The 24924-nt window shown below is 38.8% G+C and overlaps 1 protein-coding gene across 1 annotated transcript in view; it reads left to right on the forward strand.

Moving 5' to 3' along the window:
* The window catches only part of PARP8 (poly(ADP-ribose) polymerase family member 8), a 115512-nt gene that overhangs the window by 42324 nt on the left and 48264 nt on the right, over positions 1 to 24924 (forward strand). The window contains exons 3-6 of the mRNA XM_066340052.1: positions 12905 to 12942; positions 18569 to 18658; positions 19973 to 20043; positions 22394 to 22471. Of these exons, the coding sequence (XP_066196149.1) occupies positions 12905 to 12942; positions 18569 to 18658; positions 19973 to 20043; positions 22394 to 22471 (277 nt within the window). The remainder of the gene's footprint in view (positions 1 to 12904; positions 12943 to 18568; positions 18659 to 19972; positions 20044 to 22393; positions 22472 to 24924) is intronic.

Genomic DNA, 24924 nt, shown 5'->3' on the forward strand with positions numbered 1-24924 from the left:
CTTTTTTCCTGGGGGTTTTGCCTATGAAGTTTCATGGGACCAGGATTTCACTGTCTTCTGAAAAGCATGTATCAGTTTTGAGTACCTAAGCATGTGTACTGTTTTGCCATTTTATCAAAGGTATTTAATTGCTGGCCTGGTAAAAGGTGCTTAGGTAGCCATATCCCTTTTAAGATACCTAAGTTTCTACCGAAATCTGCAACAGAAATTTTTATACCTTAGTGAGTACGTTGCATTATCTAAAATGGAGGATATGTACTGATGGTGTTTTTAAGGGAATATAAAAAGTTTAGTTTTCTAAATGCCATTTCTGCACAATTATTGTTGGCTAATTATTTTTAAAATCTTGACTCTAAACCCTTTTGTTCAATGATTCCTGCTGATTTTTCTTGGAGATGTTGTGGTTCAGCACACATGGAAGGTAAATCAGTGACTATAAAGCTTTGTAGTTATGGATTGCTTTTGGAGAAAGTGTGCATTTTTTCTTGCTGGGAGGCATATAACAAGACACAGCTGGGAATAGAACTATCTCTGCCTTTCCAAGAATAAAGGGGCTTCCTAAACCAGTGCTTCATCTGACATGTAATTAGTTTTTTGAGAAGACAGTGATCTAATTAAGATTGGTAGAAGGGTTTTTTTAAATTTTATCTTTACAAATTAAATTGTATTTAAAATCTTAACCAGAGGTTGGGGTAGGGTACTAACGTTATCTGTTGGTTTTTGTTCTGTAGTTTGCTTAGCATTTTCTCTAGAAATATCTGCCAGGAAGTATTCAAATATGGTGTGTTTTAGTATAGTATAAAATTATTATTCTATGAACAGTCATGCATCTTGAAGCAATCTTTGGCTCAAGAACAGCCTGTATAATTAAAATTGTTATTTATTAGATGAGCTGCTACTATATATACCTAAATGACAAAAAAAAAAAAAAAAAAAAGTTCCGTATGGTTCCTATCTCTTTCTGTGATGAAGAAGAAACAGATTGTGTGATATTCAGGATTAGCTAAAATTTGTGAGAAGGTGGAGGAACTGTTTCAGATCCTCGCCAATGCTGCCACTTCGAATGTATAAAAAGCTCTTGAACTGAAATTCCCTGCTGCTGTTATTCTGCACCCTATTGAAATATAGTACTGGGTTATGCTTTGAATTTTTTTCCCCGAGTCACATTGGGAGTTGTCAATGTCGTATTTAACCTAGAACTTTGCTCTCTGAGCTACTAGTGAGAAAGGGAGGCAACATTTTGCTCATTAACATTTTACTCATGGAAATTAGCAATAGGAAACACAGTTGTTAGTAACCTTGCCAGTGCAAAATTCTTCTGTTAATTTTACTTAAACTCCTCCATCCTGGCTGTAAATGATTATGTGATTAGCCTTCTGTCCATTCACTGGAAGACTAACTCAAAGTTTAATGGGGTTCTCCATTTCTGATACTCAATCAAGTTATGCCTTCACCTCAAATTTCACATGGATATGGCCTGCCATTTTCCCATGGGCCATTGTGTAAAAATTACACCAGTGTTCAGGCTGGCACCCTGCAAAACAAGTCGCAGCAGTCATCACATTTCCTACCATGCTTACTCATTGATTTGTCATATGCTGTATACCTGGCTGTCTGGACCCACATAAATATAGTTTTGATCGCTGGCCCTTCTTCCAGACTTGTGATTGTTTCTCGCTGTATTCTCCTCAGTTTTCTGATACCTTCCTGATTTTAAGGACACCAGGACTGAATGCTGTATTAGAAGTGTCCCTGTGCCCTCAGACTGAAACTCTCATACATGAGAAGAAAGGAATAAAAAAATGTGTTGTCATCTCATACGGAATTTTCCATTTTATTTGCTGTTTGTGGATGCATGCTCTTCCATGACCATGGTGTAGTGGCAGAGATAGGTATCCCAGTGAGGCTCCAGGTGTGAGGAATGACGTACTCTGCTTTTCATGTTGGCCCTTTCATCTCCATAGTTCTTGGGTCTTTTGGGCAGGGGAGACAAACCCCACTGGCATTGCCCCAGCCACGTAGCGTGTCCTTTTGTGTCTATAACCACAGAAAACAGAACAGTTTTGAGCATATTAGTGTAATGGGACAGGAGGATGAGACAACCCTTCAGGTTTGCAAGCAGGCCTTGCATCAATGTGCAGGAACAGCAGCTGTTGCTTTGGATTTAAATGTGTGCAGGATATGGGTCAGTGCTATACAATCTAGTAATTTTCAGAGGTGCTGGACTTCACATTTATGATCTGAAGATGGGACTCTGTGAATCTGTAAGCAATAGATAAATAACTGGCTGTAGGTATGCCAGTGGGTCCTGAATTATGTGAATGGATTATATTGGCATAAATAAACTGCTATGGGCAATTTCACAGGTAACATGTATTAAAAATCTTGCTCAGTGGGATTTTGTCACATTGAATGTATGCACTTTTGGTTTAGAATAATTTTAAAAGCAATAGTTTGACATTCAAGTAATATATTTGGAAGTTATATATTAAATTTGTACTAATGGTAATGGAAGCTGTGAGAATGGAAAATAGAGAAAAGAATAATTTTAGTTCATAAATGCAGTATTCCAGCTGTACCAAGAAGTATTCAGGGCTGACTTTAGGAGGAAGGGGAAAAAATTGAGTTCTGTTTTTGAGATATGTCAAAGGATGGATGAGAAAGAGTATTTAAATTTGTTTCTTTTCCCCTGCACAGCAGTGCCCATTGCACACCTCGTTAGATAAACAAGCAAAATGCCAACTAATTAATGAACATGTAGAGTGGTCAATGAACAATGCCCAAGACTTTCCTCCTTTTCTGAGCACTATGTGCAAGGAAAGGAGCCCTTCTACTTGTTAGGGATATAATGCTGTTAAACAGTGAGTATCTCCAGGGATTTATATGGGCTTAATTTTTGGTTTTCATAACTGCTAAGATGTTGAAATTACAGAATTACCAGGTAAGATTTCTTATGTCAAGCTTCTCTTGGATAGCTTTTACTGTTCAGTTTGCAGTTTAGCTTGTGTCTCTGCTTTGGGATTGTGGTTGTTTCTTTTTGTGTCCTTCTGTTTTAGTTTTGAAAAATAACAGCACAAAGGCTTTGTACAGGGGCTGGACAAGGTGTTACTCTTCAGTCTATCCGAATTGCAAATCCAGTTATTTGAATTAGAACCACGGGAGCCTCAAAACAGCCTTCTAGTAGGAACAGTGTCGATCAGACCCTCATGGCTTTAAGATAATTCCTAACTGGCTTCAAAAAGAGCATATCACTTTATCTTTTAACAGCAGTGCTCCAAAATTGAAAGACAGAAGATGAAGAGAGAAAAAACATTCTTCTCTAAACTCATCCCCCCAAAAAACACCCACAAAACCATGAACAGCACAAAAAAAAAAAAATCCCCCAAACCCCCCAAAAACCCAAATTAAAACAAAATCAACCTCTAGAAAGCACATGGTGGAAGAAAATGTAAACCATTTACCATCATGTAAATAAGGTGGCCGAAGGCACATGATGCTACGTGCTGCTCTGGCTGCTGCTGAGCTGGGCCAAGAGGTTACTGTACTGAGGATTTTTTTAGTGCTCTGTTTCCTGGGGAGAATGGAAGTTCCACGAAGAGCTAGCAGGGAATACACAGGGAGAATTCAAACCCACAGGATCAGTGGAGGGAAAGAAGAGTAGTACCAAATGTATCCAGGTTGACTGAAGGAAGCTGCCTCTGGTTAAACAGGGCAACTTGACAAACAGGAGGCTTTAGTAGTTCCCAGTGAAATGGTCAGATTCTGGTACAGCCTGGGTGTGAGAAACCTGGTTTTGCACATGTAGGAATACTTGGATGTCACTTTTTCCAAAGCAACATACTGCACATACATTCTTCCCCCTCCCCCCCAAGTGTTTCTGATTTGCTAATTTTACTTTTAGAAATGCCCTCATGTTTGCTAGCGTAATGATCAGTCCTGTAGACTTTGATGTATTCACTAGAAGTTTTTGTGCCTTTTTCATTGGAAGCTTTGCTGAAGGGAAGTGTTTGAGCTGCGGTTTTCCGTGTCCCCTGTATTTGAATGGCATGCTAAATCAAGCAGGGCTTTATGAGTAACATTCCCCATTTGATTCAGGTGCACTTCAGTTCCATGAGGGGACCAGTAGCTCAATTATTCTTAGTGACAAATGCAAGCAATAATAATTTTGACTCAGCGCCTCTGTACCCCCAGGTAATGTCAAGAAATGAAAGCAGTGCCATTTTTGATGCACTGACACCGCTCATCTCTCTTTGGAGTAGTTCTGATCTGTCATCAGTGAATGTTCCTGGGACTTTTCATATGTCATCACACACGCACATTCTCTATCATCCAGAGGAAAAGATTACTCAGAACCACTTGTTCTTTTCTGTACAATTGCTGGTGCATCATGGGGAGTTATGGTGTGTGGTGAAAGGGGCTTGTGCACAAATTTCCATTCTTTACAGGCATCCATCTGTATCTAGCAGCAAAAAATAGCTGTGACTAATGCTGGGCCCTCAGTTGTCGGATCACAAGAAATACAGAAACCCATTGAACTAAGGTGCTTCCCAGAGATCTAAAGTGGCCTGAATATCTGTAAAAAAATTAGCTGAGATGCAGACATGTACATTCAAAACATTTTAAAGGGTACTTCAAAAGTTGTTTAGAAATTGGTGAAGATTGTTTTAATAAAGAATCTGGAAAATGGTATGGATGTGAAATGGCTAGCAGTCCAGTTGTGTAGTAAGATGCAAATATTAAAAATAAAGGAAAAAAAGTGCTCAAAAAAGATTTCAGCCTTTGGAATACATACTGAATTTTTTTCTCAAAGTAATGAAGTACTTGTTTCTAGAAAATAGCAGAAGTGTAGTAGGGGGCCTGAAATCTATTTTCTGTTCAACTTGCCTGTAATCTTCTTTGACAAGTACTAAAGACTCCCTTGGACTTCAGCAGGATTTAGTTCAAGTTCTGAATTATGTAAAAGAAAATAAATCAATCTTTAATATTATGAGAGTATTCTTGCTGCACTTGACTTGCTTGCACTTATGAGTGAAAACCCAAGTCCACCTCCTTTTAATTTTTGTTTCATTTGTGGCTTCTGATGCTTTCTCCCAGAAGATAAAGTTGTTTTTCATTTCATAATCATCATTCTGTTTAGTGGTATCAGTTTTAAAATCACTGCTTTAAAAAAAGGTGGAGGTCCTGTGCTTCAGCCAGTATTTCCCCATGTGAAAGAGCAAAACCCTGTGTAATTATTTGTATTTTCAAACATAGGGTGCAAGTTCCAGAAGCATGTTATGAGATAGCATCTCTTTTGTATTTCTAGCTGCTATGATCTTAACACTGTTTGTCTGTCATTGTGTTTGGAGATACACATCACTTTGTGGTTAGTGTTTTATGCAACTGAAACATTATTTAGTTGTGTTTATGGTTATGTCACATTACTGGGACTGTATTGTATCATGAGTAAATGGAGTGCAGCATGTACTGACCTGTATTGGCTAATAGTATTCATGGATTCACGAAGTTTTGTGAACATTTCGTATTGTTTCTCTCAACTTTAGGAAGGCTGTGGTCACTGTCTCTCACAATACCCTTGTGACAAGCTCAGGAAGTGGATGAGAGAACAGCGAGGCTGATTGAGAGCTGGGTAAACAGCTGGTCCCAGAGGGTTGTAACCAGTGGCACAGGGTCGTGTCACTACTGGTGTACTCCAGGGGTCAGTACTGGGCCCAGTATTGTTTAACTTATTCATCAGTGGCTTGGAGGAAGGGCAGATGCCTCCCCAGCACCCTCACTGGTGACACCAAGCTGGGAGCAGTGGCTGATACCCGAGAGAGCTGTGTCCCCCTTCAGAGGGACCTTGGCAGGCTAGCAGAGAAGAACAATCTGAAGTTCAGCAGAGACAAATGCAGGATCCCGCACCTGGGGAAGGAATAACTCCAGGCATCAGCACAGGCTTAGGGCTGACCTGCTGGGAAACAGCTCTGCAAAAAAGGACCTGCGAGTCCTGGTGTCCATGAGCCAGCAGTGTGTCCTTGTAGCCAAGAAGGACAATGGTAACCTGAGTGCATCAGGAAGAGCATTGCCAGCAGGGAGAGGGAGGCCATCCTCCCTTCTACTGAGCCCTAGTGTGGCACACCTGGAGAGCTGAGTCCAGTTCTGGGCTCCTCAGGACAACAGAGATGGAACTCCTGGAGCGGGTCAAGTGGAAGGTGACAAAGGTGACCAAGGGACTGGAGCATCTGTAATGAGGACAGGCTGCTGGAGCTGGGCCTGAGGAAGAGACAGCTGAGAGGGGACCCCATCCCTGTCTGTCTGTGTCTGCAGGGAGGGGTCAGAGGGACCAGGCTCTGCTCGGTGGTGCCGAGCAACAGGACAAGAGACAATGGGCAGAAACTGGTGCACAGGAAATTTCCACTGAATATGGGAAAGATCTTCTTTTCTGTGCAGGGGACAAGGTACTGGAACAGATTGCTTAGAGAAGCTGTGGAGTCTCCTGTAAAGGAGATATTTTCAAGAACTGTCTGGACACAATCCTGTGCTATGTACTTTGGGTTGATCCTGTCTGGCCAGGGAGGTTGGACCAGATGACCCATTGTCGTCCCCTCTAGTCTGACCCACTCTGTGATTGTGTGATAGGTAATAGAATAATAGCATAGCTGAGGTGTGAAAAGGCCTCTAAGATCATCAAGCTCAACTCTTAACACATCACCTCCACATTCACCATTAAACCATATTCCCACAAGTGCTGCATCAATGCACCTTTTGAATACTTCCAAGGATGGTGATTCTACCACTTGTCTAGGAAGTCTGTTCCAATGCCTAATCACCCTTTTAGTGGAGAAACAGAATAAAATTTGTGTTATATAATTGTGAATGCACATTTGCAAATACATTCTAAAAGTCCCCATATACTTTTGCCAAAGACAAAAGGGAATGCCAGCAATAGTTGTTTACAAAATCTGTCAGGTAGAGAAAATGCAGAATGCTGCCACAGTTCTGTGTGTTTCTGAATATGAGTTTCAGTGGACCACTTCCTCAGTTGATGTCTGCTGAGTGGGATACAATCTTGCAAAGGCTCCAGACTAGAAATCAAGATTATTTTTCCCTACTTCTATTTTTTTGAGAGCTCCACTGAAATGTAATGAAGTATTTCTCAGCGCAGCACTCATACATAGGAAGTGGTGGACTATCTTGCTAATTTATTTGTTCATAATCTGTTGAAGAACCTAACATTTATCATTCACTCATATTTGTGGCAGTTGAACACCAAATTGAGAGTTTTTATTGATTTTCTTTGTCATAGTTGTAGTATTTTTTGCTTATTTTTTAGTTGTTTTTGAAGTTATTTTATATGTTCTGCTTTCAGCATAAAATGAAATGGTTGTTTCCAGGCTGTGACTTTGTAAGACTTTGTCTTTTGGTGGTGCTTATTAAACAGGAGATACCCTTTTGCTGTAAAAAAATTGCTGCTTCTTGCTTTTAAGTCTCTTCTGCTGTTATTTGCATGCATGTAATCTATGTACAAATTGAAGAAAGGCTTGACATTGGAGTCTTTTGCAGTATGTTTAAATATTAGTTTTGAATTGTACTTCTCTTCACATAGTCTAATTCACATGAGGTCAATTACAATTTTTTTTCTGTTAACTAATCCAAATTTTTGTGTAAATAGTGTACCTAGTTTTTCATCTGTCAATACCTAAATGTCTTCATCTTCTACCAGTTCTCAAGACAGTTTCTCAAAGGTCATCTATTCCAGAAATGCAATTTGAAAGTTTGGGTGCAATCCCACAGTATGTCTTCTGAAAATCATAGTTTCTATCCTGTATTTGTGATACAATTTATAAGGTTATAAGGTTTCAAAGTGGATCTCAGAACAGAGAGTGTTGAGAGTGGCTTGAGTTCATGGTGAAAGGCTTTTTGGAACTAATTCTGTTTTGTTTGAGGAAAAAGGCTGGTCAGAAGTACAGCAATACAAATGGTCTGGTTTCAGGATCAAATGGTGGTCATATGAAAGTGAAGTAGAAAAGGACACTAAAGGCTGTGGCAGTAATAGGAATCCACTGAAGAATTTGTAAGCATTTCCAAGGATAAGAAAACAAACCTTGAAGATGGTAGTATTTACTGTATAATTATAGAACAGTCATGAAATGTTGATCTTCTGTGGCATGTTGTGGGCAGATACTGAAAATGTATGAATGTTGTGAGTTTATAGCTAGTAAGTGGTGAAAGAATACAATTCCAGTTGCTTCTTTTCAGTGAGATTTTATTCCTTCCTACTGTTTCACCTAGAAAAGAGTAAAAGCATCATGTCTATATCATGTTGTACTTTCAGAAATATTATGTAGATCACTAAAAAGGTCCTTTGGCCCGAAGTTGTCACCAGAATACATTTTTTTTTCTTTGTATCAAAATTTCAGTAATATTTTTTTCATCTCATCAACTTGTTCAAAAGCTGACCCACGGATGAGATCAATACCACAGTAGCATTTAATTTTTTAAGTTTATCCATCACTTGCTTTGCTGAGTTTTAGTATTCTTTTTGAGGTATAATATTTTCTGCTGATTGCATTGCATCATTGATGAGCTAGATCTGAGATTTTGGCATATTGTAAACAAAATCTCTTGTGAATTGTGTAGCTTCAGATGTATTATGGTTAAGTCTTATTTAGTATTTTTTTTGTATTTTATTATAGATTGGCATTACCATCAGATTCCACATGACAAAAAATCTTGTTCTCTTTCTTCAGCAACAACAACATTAGGATATAAAGCTCTGGCTCTAATAAAGATGACTAAAACTGGAATAGAAACTAGATCACAATTTCCACACTTAATAAGGCAGTAAGTCAGTTCTTACCATAGATAGAGCTGGTTGATTTGTCGTAACTATTCCATAGGCATAAATCTTAGACTTGCACCAGATGCTTCACACTGTTCCTGCTGTGCAAAACAGCTGGAAGTTCAGCTTAAAGGATTTCTTTCTTAGAGAGAAACAATGGGTGGCATAGAGCTGAGATAACCTGAAATTGATGGGAAGCAATATTCCAGATACAGCATCACTGTTGTGTCTTTAGGATGTGTGTTTGATCCTGGGGTTTGTATCATGATAGGTAAAACTGCAGTTCAAGGCTCAGGAAGCAGTCTTACAAAAGGATATAAGGAGGTGAAGCTGATTGGTTTGCTTTTTAAGAAATGTGCTTTGCTGCAGTAACTTTTGCTTTGCTCTCTTTTTCAGTTTCTTGAGATTTTTTGGTTGGGTTTTTTTTTTTTTTTTTTTTTTTTTTTGCTCTGGTGATGTGGATTTGGGATAATGTTTTGCCTGTTAGTATAATCTGTTAAGACTTTCCACTCCTTTTTAACTAGCTTTGAGAAATTGTAGTAATATCGAATGCAGATGAATCAGCTTATTTTGTATTCAGTTGGGAAAGATTAATTTGAAAAATAGCAATTACATCGTGCATACCCATCTAGTTGATGAATTAGTTCTCCAGTGGAGATGAGCTCATGCAGAATAATTTTTCTATAGAAGGAATAGAGGTGGTTAAAACACATTGAAAAATTCTTGCAATGAGATTCCTGTGTGTAAAAGTGTTACTAAGGCAAGGCTGTTGATGTTAATATTATTTCAAGCAATAAGAATTCTACATTAAAAACATGACAGTTCCCATTAATTTCTCATGTAGTCCTTCACTATTTCTAAAATAACAAAAATTTTACTAGGCCATTTTCAAGTATGAAGCTTGTTCTAAGGTTAAGGGTTGAGAAACATATGTACTGCAGGATGTCTTCTGCAGAGGGTCTCAGCAGAAATAGCACCATCATGGGGGCTTTGTTTATACCCCAGAGTTTAACCATTCCTGTAGCTAAAGCAATAAAACTGAACGAGCAATGGTGAATGTGTTTATGGGAAGGAAGATAAATTATACCACTGTAAGCTGTATTTAGTAACTGCAGTAAGGTTGTACAGAGGAACTGCATTGCCAGAAGGAAAAATCACTTCCCTCACTGGAATAATCATGGACTTCTATATGAGGGCCAGGCCTAGATTAATTCCAGTTGCATTTCGGAGTTCTTAAATGAGAAAGCTGCTTCAATAAAGGCTTTCTTTTGCTTTGGGAGGATTTGACGCTGAGAAGTACTGAACATCTGCATCTTCACTGAAGTCTGTGCTGTTTAAGGTGCTGGAAGTCATCATGATCTTCTGTTTGTGGCTTGGCTCTAAATCTTGTTCAAGTCAGTGGGAAAATGCTTGGGTGGCTGGAGGTCAAGGAGCCCTTGGAGACCCTTGTTTGCCTGGTATATCTTGTTCTCTGACAAATCGGGTGTGCAGGCAGTAGGAAGCAGTTTATCCTGAGAGCAGAAAAAATGTGCTCAAGGGTGACCATGTGTGACAATCACAGAAGCAAGCTGAGATAAAAATCCAAGTTTTGTTTTGTTCAGTGGTTTTATTTCCACTTTTTGCTTCCATGGTCTACACATAACTAGCACAAGATGGTAAGCCGAAGCAAAGCATTACCACCTCTCTCTGGGGGAGGTGGGGAGGATTTATTCTCCCTGTTGCTGGGTTCACAGGGGGCCTGGATCAGATCCTGAGTTGAACAGTCAGGTTTGAGATATTTCTAACTTTCATTTTCATTAAACTTTTAATTTATTCCACCTCACAATACAAACAGTATGTTGTTTGGTTACTAGTTCCTGTTTGGCAGCACCACAGCGGCTGCTGGCAGAGATAACCACACGATGAAGAAAGAGGAAGAGGGAACTCAGTTCTGTCAGGTTTCTGCACATGTACACATGTAAGCAGAAGTTAACTTTGAATCCAAATCCAGCTTCAAGGTTGTGTAGGTTGCTGACGTCCTTACCCAGCTGAATTTTGAGTATCTGCACTCACAGAAGTTGTGAAACCCTTCAGGCCCTGCTCTTGTTCTCAGTATTAGAACAAACCCATACACAGAAATTCTGGAGGCGACGAAGAGGTGTGCAAGCAGCCAGTCTAAAAGAGCAAGGCACAAGTCCCTCTTTCAGTAGTAGAGGGAGGAAGTCATGGTTCCAAACATGTCATGGTTACATTTCTAAGGGATGGTGTTTTTTGAAAACAGGCACCCAATTTAAGGTCTCGGGAATTTTTTGGGTGGTTTTTTTTTGGTGTGGGTGGTTTTTGTTTTTGTCTTTGGTTGTGGTTTGTTTTGGTTGTGTTGGTTTTTTTTTGTTTTTTTTTTTTTTTGGTTCGTTGGTTGATTCAGTTCGGTTTTGTTTGGTTTTTTTTGCATCAGAGAGCAAAATTCTCTTTGCATGACAGCACTGAGGTATAACATTTCCTTATTTTGGAATATTTCCTTATTTAAAAGAGTGGTATTTTACATGGTGACAGCTTAATTAGATTTAAATAACCCAGTCCTTAGGGAAAATACTCTGAGGGGATTCAGATGCTGCCTATTCAAAATGCCTAAAATATAATTAAAGCAGAAAAGTCATAAAATGTTGAATTTCACAGTGATGGGATTTAAATTAGCAGTTGTGTGGTCACCTGTAATAAATGCTCCTTCTGCTTCAATTTATGAGAACATTTGCAGCTGTTGAAGAAACAGGCATCTTTGTGTCTTAGTCAAACAATACATAAAATATTCTAGAATAGATGGTGTGCAAAAACAGGTGACAGCTGCGTGTTAATAGATCAACTTGCGGAAGCAAGTGTGAGGGACCTGCTTTTTCGTACTGATTGCCTCTTACAGTCACTGGATTGTGAAAGTGGAACTCATTTAACTGAAACTCGTGAGAGAGAAACATAAAAAAACCTGAAACCCTTGAGAGAGAAACATAAAAAAATCATACCTAGCTTGAGTTTCTAGTCTACATGGAAGCTGTATTCGTGTCATTTAGAAAGATTATGTGAACTAATTTTCAACAATTTTTCAGCAAGTGCAATAGGTACCAAAATTTAAGAAGATTGTACTACCCTGCTTTGGCTTAGCTCACTACAGACATGAACCCACACTGTATATTACTTAAATGTGTAAGTTGACACAATATATAGGATTTAGAATTGGAAAGAATATGAATTATACAGCAGAGACCTTTCAGTGTGCTTCATAGTTGAAATGTTTTTAATGCAAGAGTAAGATGTACACTAAACTTAAAATGAGAAGGACTTGGTGGGTAAGTTAGATAACCAAGCAAACCATCACATCCATTTGTCCTGCTCTCAGCAGTGAGTTTAGTGAAGATCTCACTGGAAAGCAGGGAAAGCAGATGTTAACTGAGCTGCAGAACCAGGGTGGTGCTTTTGAGTGACTGTTTTCTGATGGAACAGATTCAAGGAATCCACATAGTGAAGCTGCTCTTCAGTGTGACTGTGGCGCTCTCAAATTTTAATTTGAACACAGCTTGACAAAAAAGTACAGATGCTACATAAAATGCAGAGCTTTGATGGAAGGTAGGAGCCCAAGACATCCAGAGCCTTTGCTGAAACTAACAGAAATGTATAAAAATGAGAAAGGCCTCCTGCTGAGTCTTGAGTCAAATATGAAAACCAGATAGAGGAAAAACTGGGCTTTACTTCTGTAGTTCTGGTGTTCAAAGAGTGACCTTTTTTTTAATCAGATGTACACATATTGTGAAATGTTACTCTAAAGGGAATATAATGCAGCCTTGATGCTCCTTTTAAGAGCACTGAAATCAGGATGTGCCAATTTAGCAAAGTAAGCTTTCAAAATGAGCATGATGCTTTTTATTTTCAGCTGAGCACTTCAAAAGCCATCAAAATAGATGTTACCTTCTGTTCTGGAAACTGTCAGGAAGCTATAAATAAGCATAAAATAATACCAGAGCAGAAAAAAAAAATGTTGTGCCAGCAGTTAATGTTGTTGATTCTAATTTTGTTGTTGTGTTTTTTTTTTTTTTTCTTTTTTCTTCTTTACAGTGTGTCCTATTCAGTGCACGTCTCTGAGGATTACCCAGGTACAGTGCAATATTCCTGCCCATGACACATGTGTACATGTTACCACAATTTGCTACATTCGAATGAAAATATCTGAAAAGGTGTTGATGTCTTCCAGGTGCATCTTGTACTAATCATCTTCCATTAGTTAAGATTATTTTCACAGCCACTTCTCCTTTTCAGGCATCATTTATCAGCTGTGTCAGGGTGAGAACACAGGTTCAGGAGTTTAGACAGACTGTAGCTTGGGGTGCCGGAGCCAACAGGGGTAGGAGTGAGAAAGAGCCCAGCTTCTCTTCGGCATGGTAGGTCAGGCTTGATGTATGAAGAGCCCGAGCAGGCTAGAGCAGGGCCAGCAGAGCACTTGAGACCTTAACGAGGCTGCTGGAGTTGTCAGAGTTGAGCCTGCAGGTTGTGCTCTGGTGCCTCTCGGGGTCAGTGGGAGCTGGGCACTGGTGTGCCTGTGGCTCCCGGGGGTGTTGGCTCCAGGGCTGTTCCCAGCCCTCCGGCCAGCCTCCCTTTTGTCTTTGAGCTGGGTGTTGGTGTAACTGTGTGGCCAGTCTTGGCCAGAGGTGTTATTCATGGGAAACAGAAGCAGGTAAGAACAAAAGTGAGTTTTCAAGGGAGCCTATTTCCCCGATTCCCTTCACAAAGACACTGCAGAGATACTTCAGGTAGCACAGGCTCTCAGAAGCAGAAGGAAGCAGGGATGACAGGTGCTGTGCAAATAAAGGCTTATGGTGGTACTGTTGGACTGCACCGCATTTTACACCTGTGGTTATTAAACGGTGTAAGTACCATGAATGTTGTGAAACCCTCTGTCCTTTTTTGATCTTTATCTGTAGCTTTTCTGAAACATTTCTCAAAGAAATATTGTTTCTTTTAGAAGCTCTAAAGAAGTGTGACTGATCTTCTTCACTGATAAGCAGCAGATTCTGAGCAAAACACCAGTGTTTGAAGCAGATAGAGAAGAAAATCAGCAGTGGTGCTAAAACCAATGGATTCTGTGAAAGAATGCAAACAACTTTTATTAGATTTATTTTTTTTCACCTGTAAAAATGTGGAGGAGAATGATATTAGTCTATTCAACATTTAGAAATAGGAGAAACTGAGATTTGTGAAATGCACAGTCATACCGGTGATAAATGGATTTACTGAATATGAATACTGCATTGAGCTGACAATGAAGAGAGGGACAAATAGTTGAAAAAAATCTTCACTATGTGTTATTAATGTTTTTTTCCATTACTATTATAAAATTTGACCTCTGGAAACCTCTAAAGGGAATATAGTGCTGGCTTAGTAAATGGTGAGCTGAAGCACTGAACCAGCAGCAGTTACTCACACAGCACATGAGAGCTCATTTCCTGGCAGAGTCTTCTGTCTGATACACCTCAGAATTTACTTGTAGATATTATTTGCACCATGTCCTGGTAGCCTACAAGCCTGAGTGACTTTAGTGTCCCTTAAAGCCTGATAAATATTCTCTGCCATCATGCCCTGTATTTTAAAGGCAAGATAGCGTTTGAACATTTCACAGTGTAGTTAGCTTGGGGCAGAGGGTAAACCAGTACATGTTTACTGATTAAAATCCAGCCCTTCAGGGCTTTAGAAGAGCTGATTTCGTTCACATCTCAAGCTTTTGCAGGATATATATATATGCTTTATGATGAAGAGATGTTCAGTGTGTTGGGAATGATAAGGACTTTTTGCCATTTTGCAGCTTTGATCATAAAACACTCATTTTCACTTGGTGAACCTGATTCTTTGCCTGATTCACTTGGTGAGCCTGTTTTTGTCCTAAATTTCTAACCTAATGTTGCTGCTGACTGTGTTTCCCTTCCATGACATGTATCTTAAGGAAGATTTCAGGGACACATCAGGCTGTGATGGTGCCAAGTCTCTGTGCTGATGTCCTCAGCTGGAAGTAGTTCTTCAAGTAGTGCTGCAAGTTGATAGAGTTCAGAGCACATGTTGTCAAATTGAATTTCTCACAGTATAAAACTTTGCAGATTAAGGTTAAATCCTTTAGTGCATAGCTACAGCAAACTTTTATCCTGTGTCAGTTAGGACAGTAATACAGACTGGATCAGATTTGTAAATCCAAGAGAAGGCTTTCAGAGTTGATCATCACATAAATTGCTAATGCGTACAATAAATACATGAAAATAGAAGAGGTTAGCCACTATACAGGTGATGTAATTCAGCTAAAATGATACCACCAAAAGCAAATTATGAGTATTAAAAGCCTTGCATAGTATGCATACTCCCACAGCCTGGTTTGCTGTAATGTGTGCAGCATCGCCACTTTGGTACTGCCAACAGTGTGTAGATGTTGCTGAATTACTTCTTGAAGCATCAAATACAAGCAGCTGAGTTTTAAATAGTACCTGTGGAAACTGTAAAGTGACGTGACAACTTTCAATAATGGAAGTTGTTTGAAAGTTTCATATTTGAGAGTGAAAGCTAAAAATATGCTCACGAAGGCACATTGAGGACTTAACAGGAATAGTGTTGAGACAGTAATGTCTGAAAGTTGCTGGAGTTGCGAAAACATAACTGAAAAGTTAAGAGTCAGATAATAACAGTTTCAGCAAAGTATTGCTGTAATAATTTTCTTGTAACATTGACACAACTGGTTAAAATAATCCTTCTAAGGAGCAGTTATAGAATACAACTTCAGTGAGTAGACTGAAGTCCCACTAATGTGTGTATCATGACTCCTGCAGGAACCAACCAAGCAGCAAGCATTTTGCTAATGAATTTATGTTCAGAATGATTTGTGTTTGCTGACAGAAACTTATAGAACTTCTGTAGTCTTTTATCCCAGTGATTTGTAGGTTACACACATTTCTTACACCTCAATAGATTGCAGCAGATTTGGAGAGAACCAGTTTGGCAACAAGCAGTTTGCTGCATCCCTCTGCTAGGTCCAGGCACTATGTGCTCTAGTGAAGAGGATAGGTGTTCCTAGGTGTCAAATGTTAGAAACAGGTTGTTGAAGAAAACAAACCAAAGCCATTCTCTTAATCTCAAGTCTCATCGTGTTGATGGAAGGAAAAACAAAGCCCTAATAGCTGCCAAATAGCAAAGGAAAGAAAACAGCTTGGCAGTGAAAGTCATATTATCCAGCTGCCAAGAAAGAATGACAATGGACATAAAAATATAATTAAATCTATGCAACCTGTAGCTGAACAGTCCTTTTTCCATATATGTATGTCTGTTCTGTACAAAATGTACTCTGTTCCCAGTTTTCTGTACAGAAATAAGCTATAGCACAAGGACTTCCTCTCTCTCTCTTCCATGTATGTGGTATTTAGAGCCAAATGATGGCCTCAATTATCTCAGCTCATTAGACAATAGCTGTAATTTACACTCCTGAAACTGGGGAATAGATGCACTCGTGCTGCATGTGCAAGGTGGACATGGAAATGATGGTGACAACATGGTGGAGAACGTAAACAGAGGGAAGGCTGGGCTTCTTGCAGAGAGCAAGATGCAGCTGTCCTGTGGCTATAGCACACAGCCCCACCTGCCAACAGAAAAAAAGTGAGAGAAGGAGTGAATGCTGACAGAAGGGACCCTGCTTAGTTCACACGATGCCAAAACATGCCCTTGTGCCCTGAGTGTAGCTGAGCAAGCCACAGAGTGATATTTGCTGTGCCCACAAGAGTGCAGGGCTTGGACATCAGTGGTGCTGGCCTCCTGCAGCACACAGCCTGTGTGTGTGGTGCCAGCCACAGATCCCTGAAGCTGCCTTGCAGGAAAGCACAGGAGTGGGAGTAGGTGAAGTTGTGGGACAGAGCCAGACCTGGCAGATGTGTATGCACATGGCAGAAGGGCTGTTCCTCAGGTGGCAGCCAGGAAAACCTGTTTGTGTGTGCAGTGTGGCTGCTGCCCTGCCCAGCCTGGCACACCATGCAGGGAAACAGCCACAGCCCCGTGCTCTCTCTTAGTGAAGGTGGCTAAGAACTGCTGTGATACAAAGGTAGGTCTGTAGGAATGTATGTAGGAATGCATTTCCCACACCCATAGGGAAATAGGGAAACTTCTATGTAGGGAAAAATTTAAGACTCACCCCTTGGGTTTCTTAAAAGGAAAAGAGGCCAGAAACTTCAAAACCCTTCTGACAGTGATTGGCTCTGCCAAGAGAGAAGCATCTATTGAACCTTCTTGCTGTTCTTCAAATCCTGTACCTCTCCTTATAGGCAGCAAGCCAAATTGTCCCTCCTAAAACATTCAGTATTTAGGAAGAAGCCCAAAGGAAGAAAGGGGCTTTTTGGAGTGTTTCTAGCAGAGTGTCAGAGGTTTCTTGGACACCTGTGCGCAGCTTGTCTTTTGTTTTCTGTCACGTTTGTTATTTTACATTTATTAAACCTTTTGCTTTGCAAGACAGCTCTGAAGAGCAGTCTCTCTAAGGTTATTTTAAGCCAATCTGCAAGGGCCGGACTCTCAGAGATTGATATATTTATACATGGTTTGTAAGATTCTGGCCCTGTGTCAACCTGTATCAATGGTATTACTAAACTTTCCTCCAAGTTAATGTTAAAACCTGCAGTGTTTCACTGGGAGTGCTCAAAGGCTTTGAGCTGCTTTTTAAGCTGCTTTTTTGTTGTTGTTTTGGGTGTTGTTGATTTTGGTTGTTGGGGGGGGGTGTTTTTGTTTGGTTTGGTTTTGGTTTTTTTGAGCATACTACATCAGTATGCTTAAAATTGCATGTAATTTCATGCATGTTGGTGATGTGGGATCAAAGTGTTCAAAACTATAATACATAAGTCCTTCTTTCAGTTCTCTTATTTGTCACTTTATCTGTGATTATTTTAATTGTCAGCCTTTCTGCTCTAGAGCATAGGTTTCAATTCAGCTCAGATCATTAGAAAACCAAGTATCATTACTTTCATAAGCAATACATGCAAAATTAGCTCTTGCAGATAGTACAGAAAACCTTGCTGCTTCTTGGTTTTTGTTAGTAAACATTTAGCTGGAAAGCAATAAAAGAAACCAAACCAAAAAATCTGCAACACACATGTTCCTCAGTCTAACCTCTACATTTTAAAAGAAAATTTGGTGAAATAAAGTTATAATACTCATACACATCTTTGTTAAGTGGGAGGGATTACTTTTCTCCCTGAATCAGGCAGAAGAAAGGTTATCCACTGATTAGAAGACGCTTCAGATTACCTTTATGTGACTAGGCAAAATGAGACACAGGTATTTTGCATAATTGGGTGTTAACACCCAGCTCTCGGTGCAACTTCCACTGTGCATATCAGATCTAGCTTGAGTTTTGGTGTCAGACATAGCAAAAAACATAGAACAAGTATTAATTTTGGAAAAGGTTGGCCACTCTAAGCCTTATGGGATGGTTCAGAGCAGTGCTTGGTGTCATTCACAAGAGCCATGAAATCAAAGTCCATGGTTTTGCTTTATAAAGATTGGGTCTGAATCTCCCATACTTACAATATTTTTCTTTTTGTTAACAATTTCAAGGGGAAATAGCCAAACACACCAGGAAGGTGGTAGTGCTCAACTTCTCTAAGCATCTGGGGAGTGATTCCTTTTGGTACAAGTCTGGGACAGGAAACATTGGAAGGGGCTGACAAAGCATAATGGGACTTCACCATGCAAAGTGTTTTTCTTTCGTAGATAACACTTACGTTTCCAGTTCTGATAACGATGAAGATGTGTTAGTTACAACAGAGCCAATTCCAGTAATTTTCCACCAAATTGCTACAGGTAATCAATCCTATGTCCAAAGAGTTTTATCAAGTTCATAATTTTGGAGGAAGGATAAGGTGTTGTCTGCACTTAGAGTGAGATATGATGTTAAATTGTTCAGCTGTACAATTCACTATTTTCTCTGGTCTTGTTGGTCTGTGATCTAGTAAATTGTCCTACATTTCAGAATAGAAGGAATTAAAGTTTGGGGATCACCACAATTGTGTGCAGAACATATTTTTTGCTTTTAATGTCTTGCAGCCTGTGCTAGAGCAATTCCCATTGAATGCAGCTAGAGGTGTTTAATACTTTCCAGTTACGAGTTTTCATGATCACTTGCTCAAAACTTCACTTAACCTTCACTACTGCAGATGAAACTACCACTGCCTCTGGTGAATTATTTTAGGAAATGGTTCAGCTCTTTCACTAAATTCAACTATAGAGAAATGATTTGGTTTTTTTCCAGTGATTTTGGGGCCCTCTCATTAAAATTAATTTCCTTGTTTTCAAGAAATACTTGATGCATGGAAGGATATGCTCGTCAGACATACAGGCACATTTACACAGTATTTCATAAAGATCTGTGGACACTCCATGGAGACATTTTAGATTCTAGCAGAAAAATTCTCTGATTATTTTAGGCTGCAGAAGAAACTGTACAGAGCACTCTTAATTCTGGCAGTTCTTCAGATAGGAGCACTTGACTTTGTAATGTTTTATTATTATTTTAATTCTTTAGGGCATGTTTTTGCATAATACAGAATTATTTTAAATTCCACTGGAGGACCAGTATGATCTTCAGTCTCTATCTCATTTATACAAATGTAAATCAAGAGTAATGATACTGAAGTTATTGCAGCAACACACAAACAAAATCTTGCTGTTATCATCAGAAGTTTGTGATAAATTTTACTTGCAAATATTCCTTTACTTTGAAAAGGAATTAAGCCTGTAATTTACAATAGAGTAAAAACCTATCTTGTATATATGTGATTTTATTTGCCTGAGAAGTTTGATTTTTTCATTCTTTTATAAATTATATAGAATTAATGAATTACAATGAATTGTAAATCACGAATTGGGAAAAATAAGTGTCCTAGATGGATCAGCTGAGTTTCAACTGATGCTTAAAAAAAGTCTTCTGGGAAGTAGGAGCTCCCTAATTTTAGACTGTTGCATTGTAAACTCTTTGATGCCTTTCATATATGTAACTTTTTGTTCCTTATTTGCTCTACTACTGCAACTAAGAATTCCAAGTTCTGCCTATGCAAAACTATTTCACTTTTTTTTCCCACACATATGTTCCTTGTTTTCTGTTTTATTTTTTTAAAGAATTAAGAAAAACCAGTGATGTCAACTATTGCTTATCCATAAAGTCAAAATTACAGAGGGAGAATGGAGAGGTATGTATTTTTTGTATGCATATTTTAACAGAAATTATTTTAAGAAGCAAAAGAAAACAATAGAATATGAATATTTACCATAGACTTCCTATCAAAGCGTGCTTATTCAATCTGTGCAAGTTTACGTGTTTTAAAAGGAAACTGTATTTCTTTGGGTTTTATAAATGGATTAACCAGTGATTCACTTAGTTGGAATGGAGATTCTCCTCCTATCCTAGGAGAAACATTTTTGGTGTTGCATTTTGTGTTCAACTGTGTTATAGACCCTGCTGGCCCTAAATATACAGCTCTCCTGGAAAAGTAGATAAGTGATTTCCATTACCTTTTAACCTTTTCTGGCACATAAGACCTCATCTCAGTTACTTCCTACTCATTCCTTCTTCGTATAGCCTGCAGCAGTCCCACTGTAGACTCTAGACCTCCACAAGAATCTTCTCACCATAAGGCAGGGTCTTGAGCACTAGAGTCTTCCAGGCACAGTGGTATTTGTGACCAGTCCTGCTGAGACTGGTTAAGAGGGAAGTGGCACTGAGGTGAAATCTACTCTTGGGGCTTGACAGTGTCATGGCCTCAAAGAAGGTACCACATAGCTCCTGCCTCAAGCAAGAGATTGAGCGCTGTCAGGACTTCAGGTGCCTGACTTAAAGTCTTCTTTGGTAAGGGTGGGTGCTGAGTTTCTTCTCCTGGAAAGGGGAGGTAAGCATGCCTGGATGCTATGTGTGTTGGTTTTTTAAGTAAATGAAATGTCATTTAGTTTGAAAAACTGCACTGAAAATGCTTTCCTTCTGCAGCCTTGTCATTGCATTCAGTGTTCTATGAACATAAGAAAGGAAGTGTGGGAACAATTTACCCATTTTCTTAAAAGCCTAAAATATAGTTCGTTTCTGTGGGACTGAGTTTGAGCTTGTATTTTTTTTTTTTTTAGTTGAATCAGGTAATTAAATGTGAAAGTATTGAAAAAAGCCCCTTTATAAAAAGTCTCATAACACAGATGATTTCTGTTGGATAAACAGATCAAGGCTTGGTTAGGATATGACAGGTTTATCACTATTCTAATGTGAGAGTTTTGTGTGGAATTTTTGTTCAGTTGATTTCTATTTTGAAACAGACTTCCCTCTGAAGTAATTTCATTGTATTAAAAAAAAAAAAGACTAAAGTTACTTCATTTATTTTCGGTGAAGTAGAAGCAGAAATTATTTTTATGCCTCTCCAGAAATTGCCAGGAGATTGGATAAATACACTTTTGCACTGTATGTATACCTACAGTGAATAGAGCTGGAATTTAGAGGCAAAGGTAGAAAAATGGGATTACAATGTCTGACCACAGGAATTGGTGATAAGTGTGCTCACATTTGTGGCTGTGGGATTTAGGGATAACTGCCTACTTTTTTGATTTATTTTTCTGATATCTATTCTATTATGACATGTCTGACAAATAAGAAAAAAGGAGTTAATCCATTATGTTCAGGTTGAAGTGAAGAAAGATGATTTTTCCAGGTGTTCTTTAGGGGCTGCTAGTCAGCATAGGGCATAGAAATAACGCATGCATTGTGGGAAACAAGGACTACTCTCTCAAGCAGTTATATAATCATAAGTAAATGTTCCAGTGGTGGGAAACAGAATATAACATTTCAACTCCTGCTGAGTTGCAGTCAGTACCAGGATGAGTTCAGTTTGCTTGATGATATTATTCACAAAGCAGCCTATTTGGAGTAGGTTTTACTTAGGTAAGCATAGTAATTGTTACTTTTCACTGTCTCAGAGCAGAGCTACTCAGAAAATTAAGTTTGAAACTTTCCTGGCACCAGGATGGAACTTCTGTTAAAAATAATAATTAAGCAGCAGAGTGTCAGATTTTCACAGAAAGAAACATTAGATATTCCATGCGTGGATTTGGATTGTTTCCTGGAACTACTAGTGTTTAATTATGAGAATAAAGTAAAATAAAATTGTCGCAGGTTGCTGACACACCAGAAGATCTATGTCCAGAAGCAATCTGGATGGGAAAGTTATGCTTTGTTTAGCAAAAGCACAGAGTGAAGTGTCCCCACAAAGTCTGCTGAATTATCCAGTTCTTTAAAATACCATGCTGTGTTTGTAACCACTCTAAGTATTATTTCTTCAACATATATTCAAGGTGGTTTTATGTACCCTGTATTAGGTGCTTTTTGCATGTGATATTTCATCATTCTTAAAATGGGTCTTCTGGAAAAATTATACTAAAATATCTCTTAAGAGAGAATGCTATGAGCTTATTTGTAAAAGCATCATTCCTTTAGTTACATTTAGGGCTACACATGCAAGGTCAACATACTACTTTTATCATTGTTAACTTTCCTTTTCCATTAAGGAGTCACGGCACAGCAGCACAGTTGAAGAAGACTCTGAAGGAGATAATGACTCTGAGGAATTTTATTATGGAGGACAGGTAATGCAGGAAATTTTTTGCACAAGTTCCAAGAAAATAATAGCTGAAAGTTCTTATGTTCATTCCATTACAAATTTATAATAATATTTAATTTCTCATGTTTTTTTCAGTGTTGAGTAGAGTGGCATATGTGTATATATACATAGCATTTTATGGCATAAATCTTGAATGTGTTCAAAATTATAACATACTCAAAGTAAGATTGCTCTGCTTATTTTTCCAAAGCTATAATAATGGAAAAAGCTAATATCTCCAGAAAGCTTGAAAATAGAAGCTAGTTGCTTACTTCCAGGAAACAGATAACTGAGTCTGTAAAGCCTATCCCATTATTAATACAAATGGGAAGTCAGGCTGGTTCCAAATCTATTTCCTTCTGGAGAATTGCCATTTTTTAAAGTAAAGAGCACTGCATTTTTATAGTGAAAATCGTTATTACAAAACGATTTTGGTCTAGGCAATAGTCCATTCTTTTTCTGAGCTCTAGAATAGAATTCACCTTGAAAAATGCTGCATATTTTAGATGGTTGTACTGCTCTGTGTCTTTCCTTCTTGTTCCCTCAGCAGAATTAATTCTTACATTCTCTTGTGCATTGGGAAATAAAATCTTTTCATGCCTTTTTCTTTTGCAGTGTGCTCCACGCTGCTAGTCTGTTTATTCAGATTTCTCTTATTTTTTAGCCTCAGTGTTGCCCCAAGGAATCATCCCTCACTTAGGTTATTAGAACTGTTTGTTTCGATGAACATTTTAGCGAATTGCTGTTTATGAGGGTTATCCCTTGCTTCAGCCCCGAGGCTGGAGCCATCCGTGCCCTGGGTGCAGAGCCAAGGCTGCAAGAGCCTGCCAGCAGTGCCAGCAGGGTGGGTCCATGCAGGGAGCGTGGGATGCTGATGGGCAGGACATGGCAGAGCCAACAGGGCAATGGGGTTAGCACACAAAATTCGTGTTGAGGTGCCTTAAAAACAGACGCAAAACCCAAACCAACAAAACCCCACAAACAAACAAACAAACAGCCCCATGCCCCTGAGAAGCTGTTAAAGTTATATTGAAACTAGAACTGAAAAAATGTATGTTCACTGTCTGAAATAGCTAACATGGGGAGTTGACTCGTGTTCACTTTAGAAATAACTGCAGGCGTTGCCTCCCTTCAGCTGCCGACTCCTACAGCCCCATGCTGGGGAGAGCTGGGGAGGACCATACACATAATTCATTGCAAAGAGCAGTGTTTTATTTTAATCTGCCTGAGAGGAAAAAGCTTCTGATCTTGTCCTGCAGTGATGAGTCGCATGTACTTGCTTCATTTTTCAACTCTACAGAAAGGGCAGTAACCTCAAGGTGAAGGAAAAGGCAGAAAACAGCTGGGAGTGTTTATTTCTTGAACCAGGGCAGATGCATTTGGTAGAGGATGCCTGGCAGTGCCCAAATGAATTAATAAATACTAACACTGCCCATGAGATACAAACACAGATAGCAGTACATCATTTTGCAAGGCATAAAAGAGCTGTGTGATAGACAAGACTGGTTAGAATTTAAGTGCTTTATATTAAAGTGGAAACTGGATTATATTGCATTTTCTTCTCTATGAGGTAATACATTTAACTGAAGGAGTAGTAACTGGCAAAAAGATCAGGTCTGCAATAAAAATAAAATATCTGTTGATTATTATTGTCTTGAATATAGAATATCCATAAACAAAACATGGCGAACAGAAAAAAAAAAAGCAGAGACATCACAGAAAGTGTATTTTAAAAGAGGAAAAAAAAATTAAAATTTCATGGTCAAAAAGAAAAAATTCTAATGAAGATGTCTAGAGTTAAAAAATAGTACTGAGGACTCAGAAAATAAATAGGAAATCAGGTAATGAGCGAAGTCCTTTGAAAGACAAAAAAGAACAATCTTTTATCAAGCAGAATGTTTGTAGGAGTTGTCAAGAGAGCACCAGGTATATTGGGGACACAAAAGGTTTGACCATATATGTGGGGAACAAACAAGGTGTGCTCCTTTATTTGTGACAAGTGTCTGCTGTGCCCACAGAGAGAGGGGGGCAGAAAAACTGACTTTAACAAATAGAGGGAAGAGATGCCAGTGTAATTGTGTGCAATAGAATTGAGAAGGATGGAGGTCAAGGATAATTCTTAGTATTTCTAAGTGACTACAGCTGGAAAGACAAGAGAGTTGCTGATGATGAAACAAGGCCCATGGAAGATGGGAAATGGCATTTGATGGGCAGCATAAAGAAGATGCAACCTTTTGCTCATAAATTAAATGTTTGTATTCAGTCCCGAGGCACCTGCTTGTAATCCTCCCTAAGGATTTAATGGATACTTTAAAGTAGCTAAGTGGTTCCATAGTCTAAGACCTATTGATTTTTAATGGGATTTAGGTTTGTAAATCGCTTAATCTCCTTTTAAAAAGCAACCTTTTGTCAATCTGAATAAAGGTCTCAGATTTAGGA

This window comes from Sylvia atricapilla, chromosome Z, assembly GCF_009819655.1.
Source record: "Sylvia atricapilla isolate bSylAtr1 chromosome Z, bSylAtr1.pri, whole genome shotgun sequence".
NCBI classification, from domain to species: Eukaryota; Metazoa; Chordata; class Aves; order Passeriformes; family Sylviidae; genus Sylvia; species Sylvia atricapilla.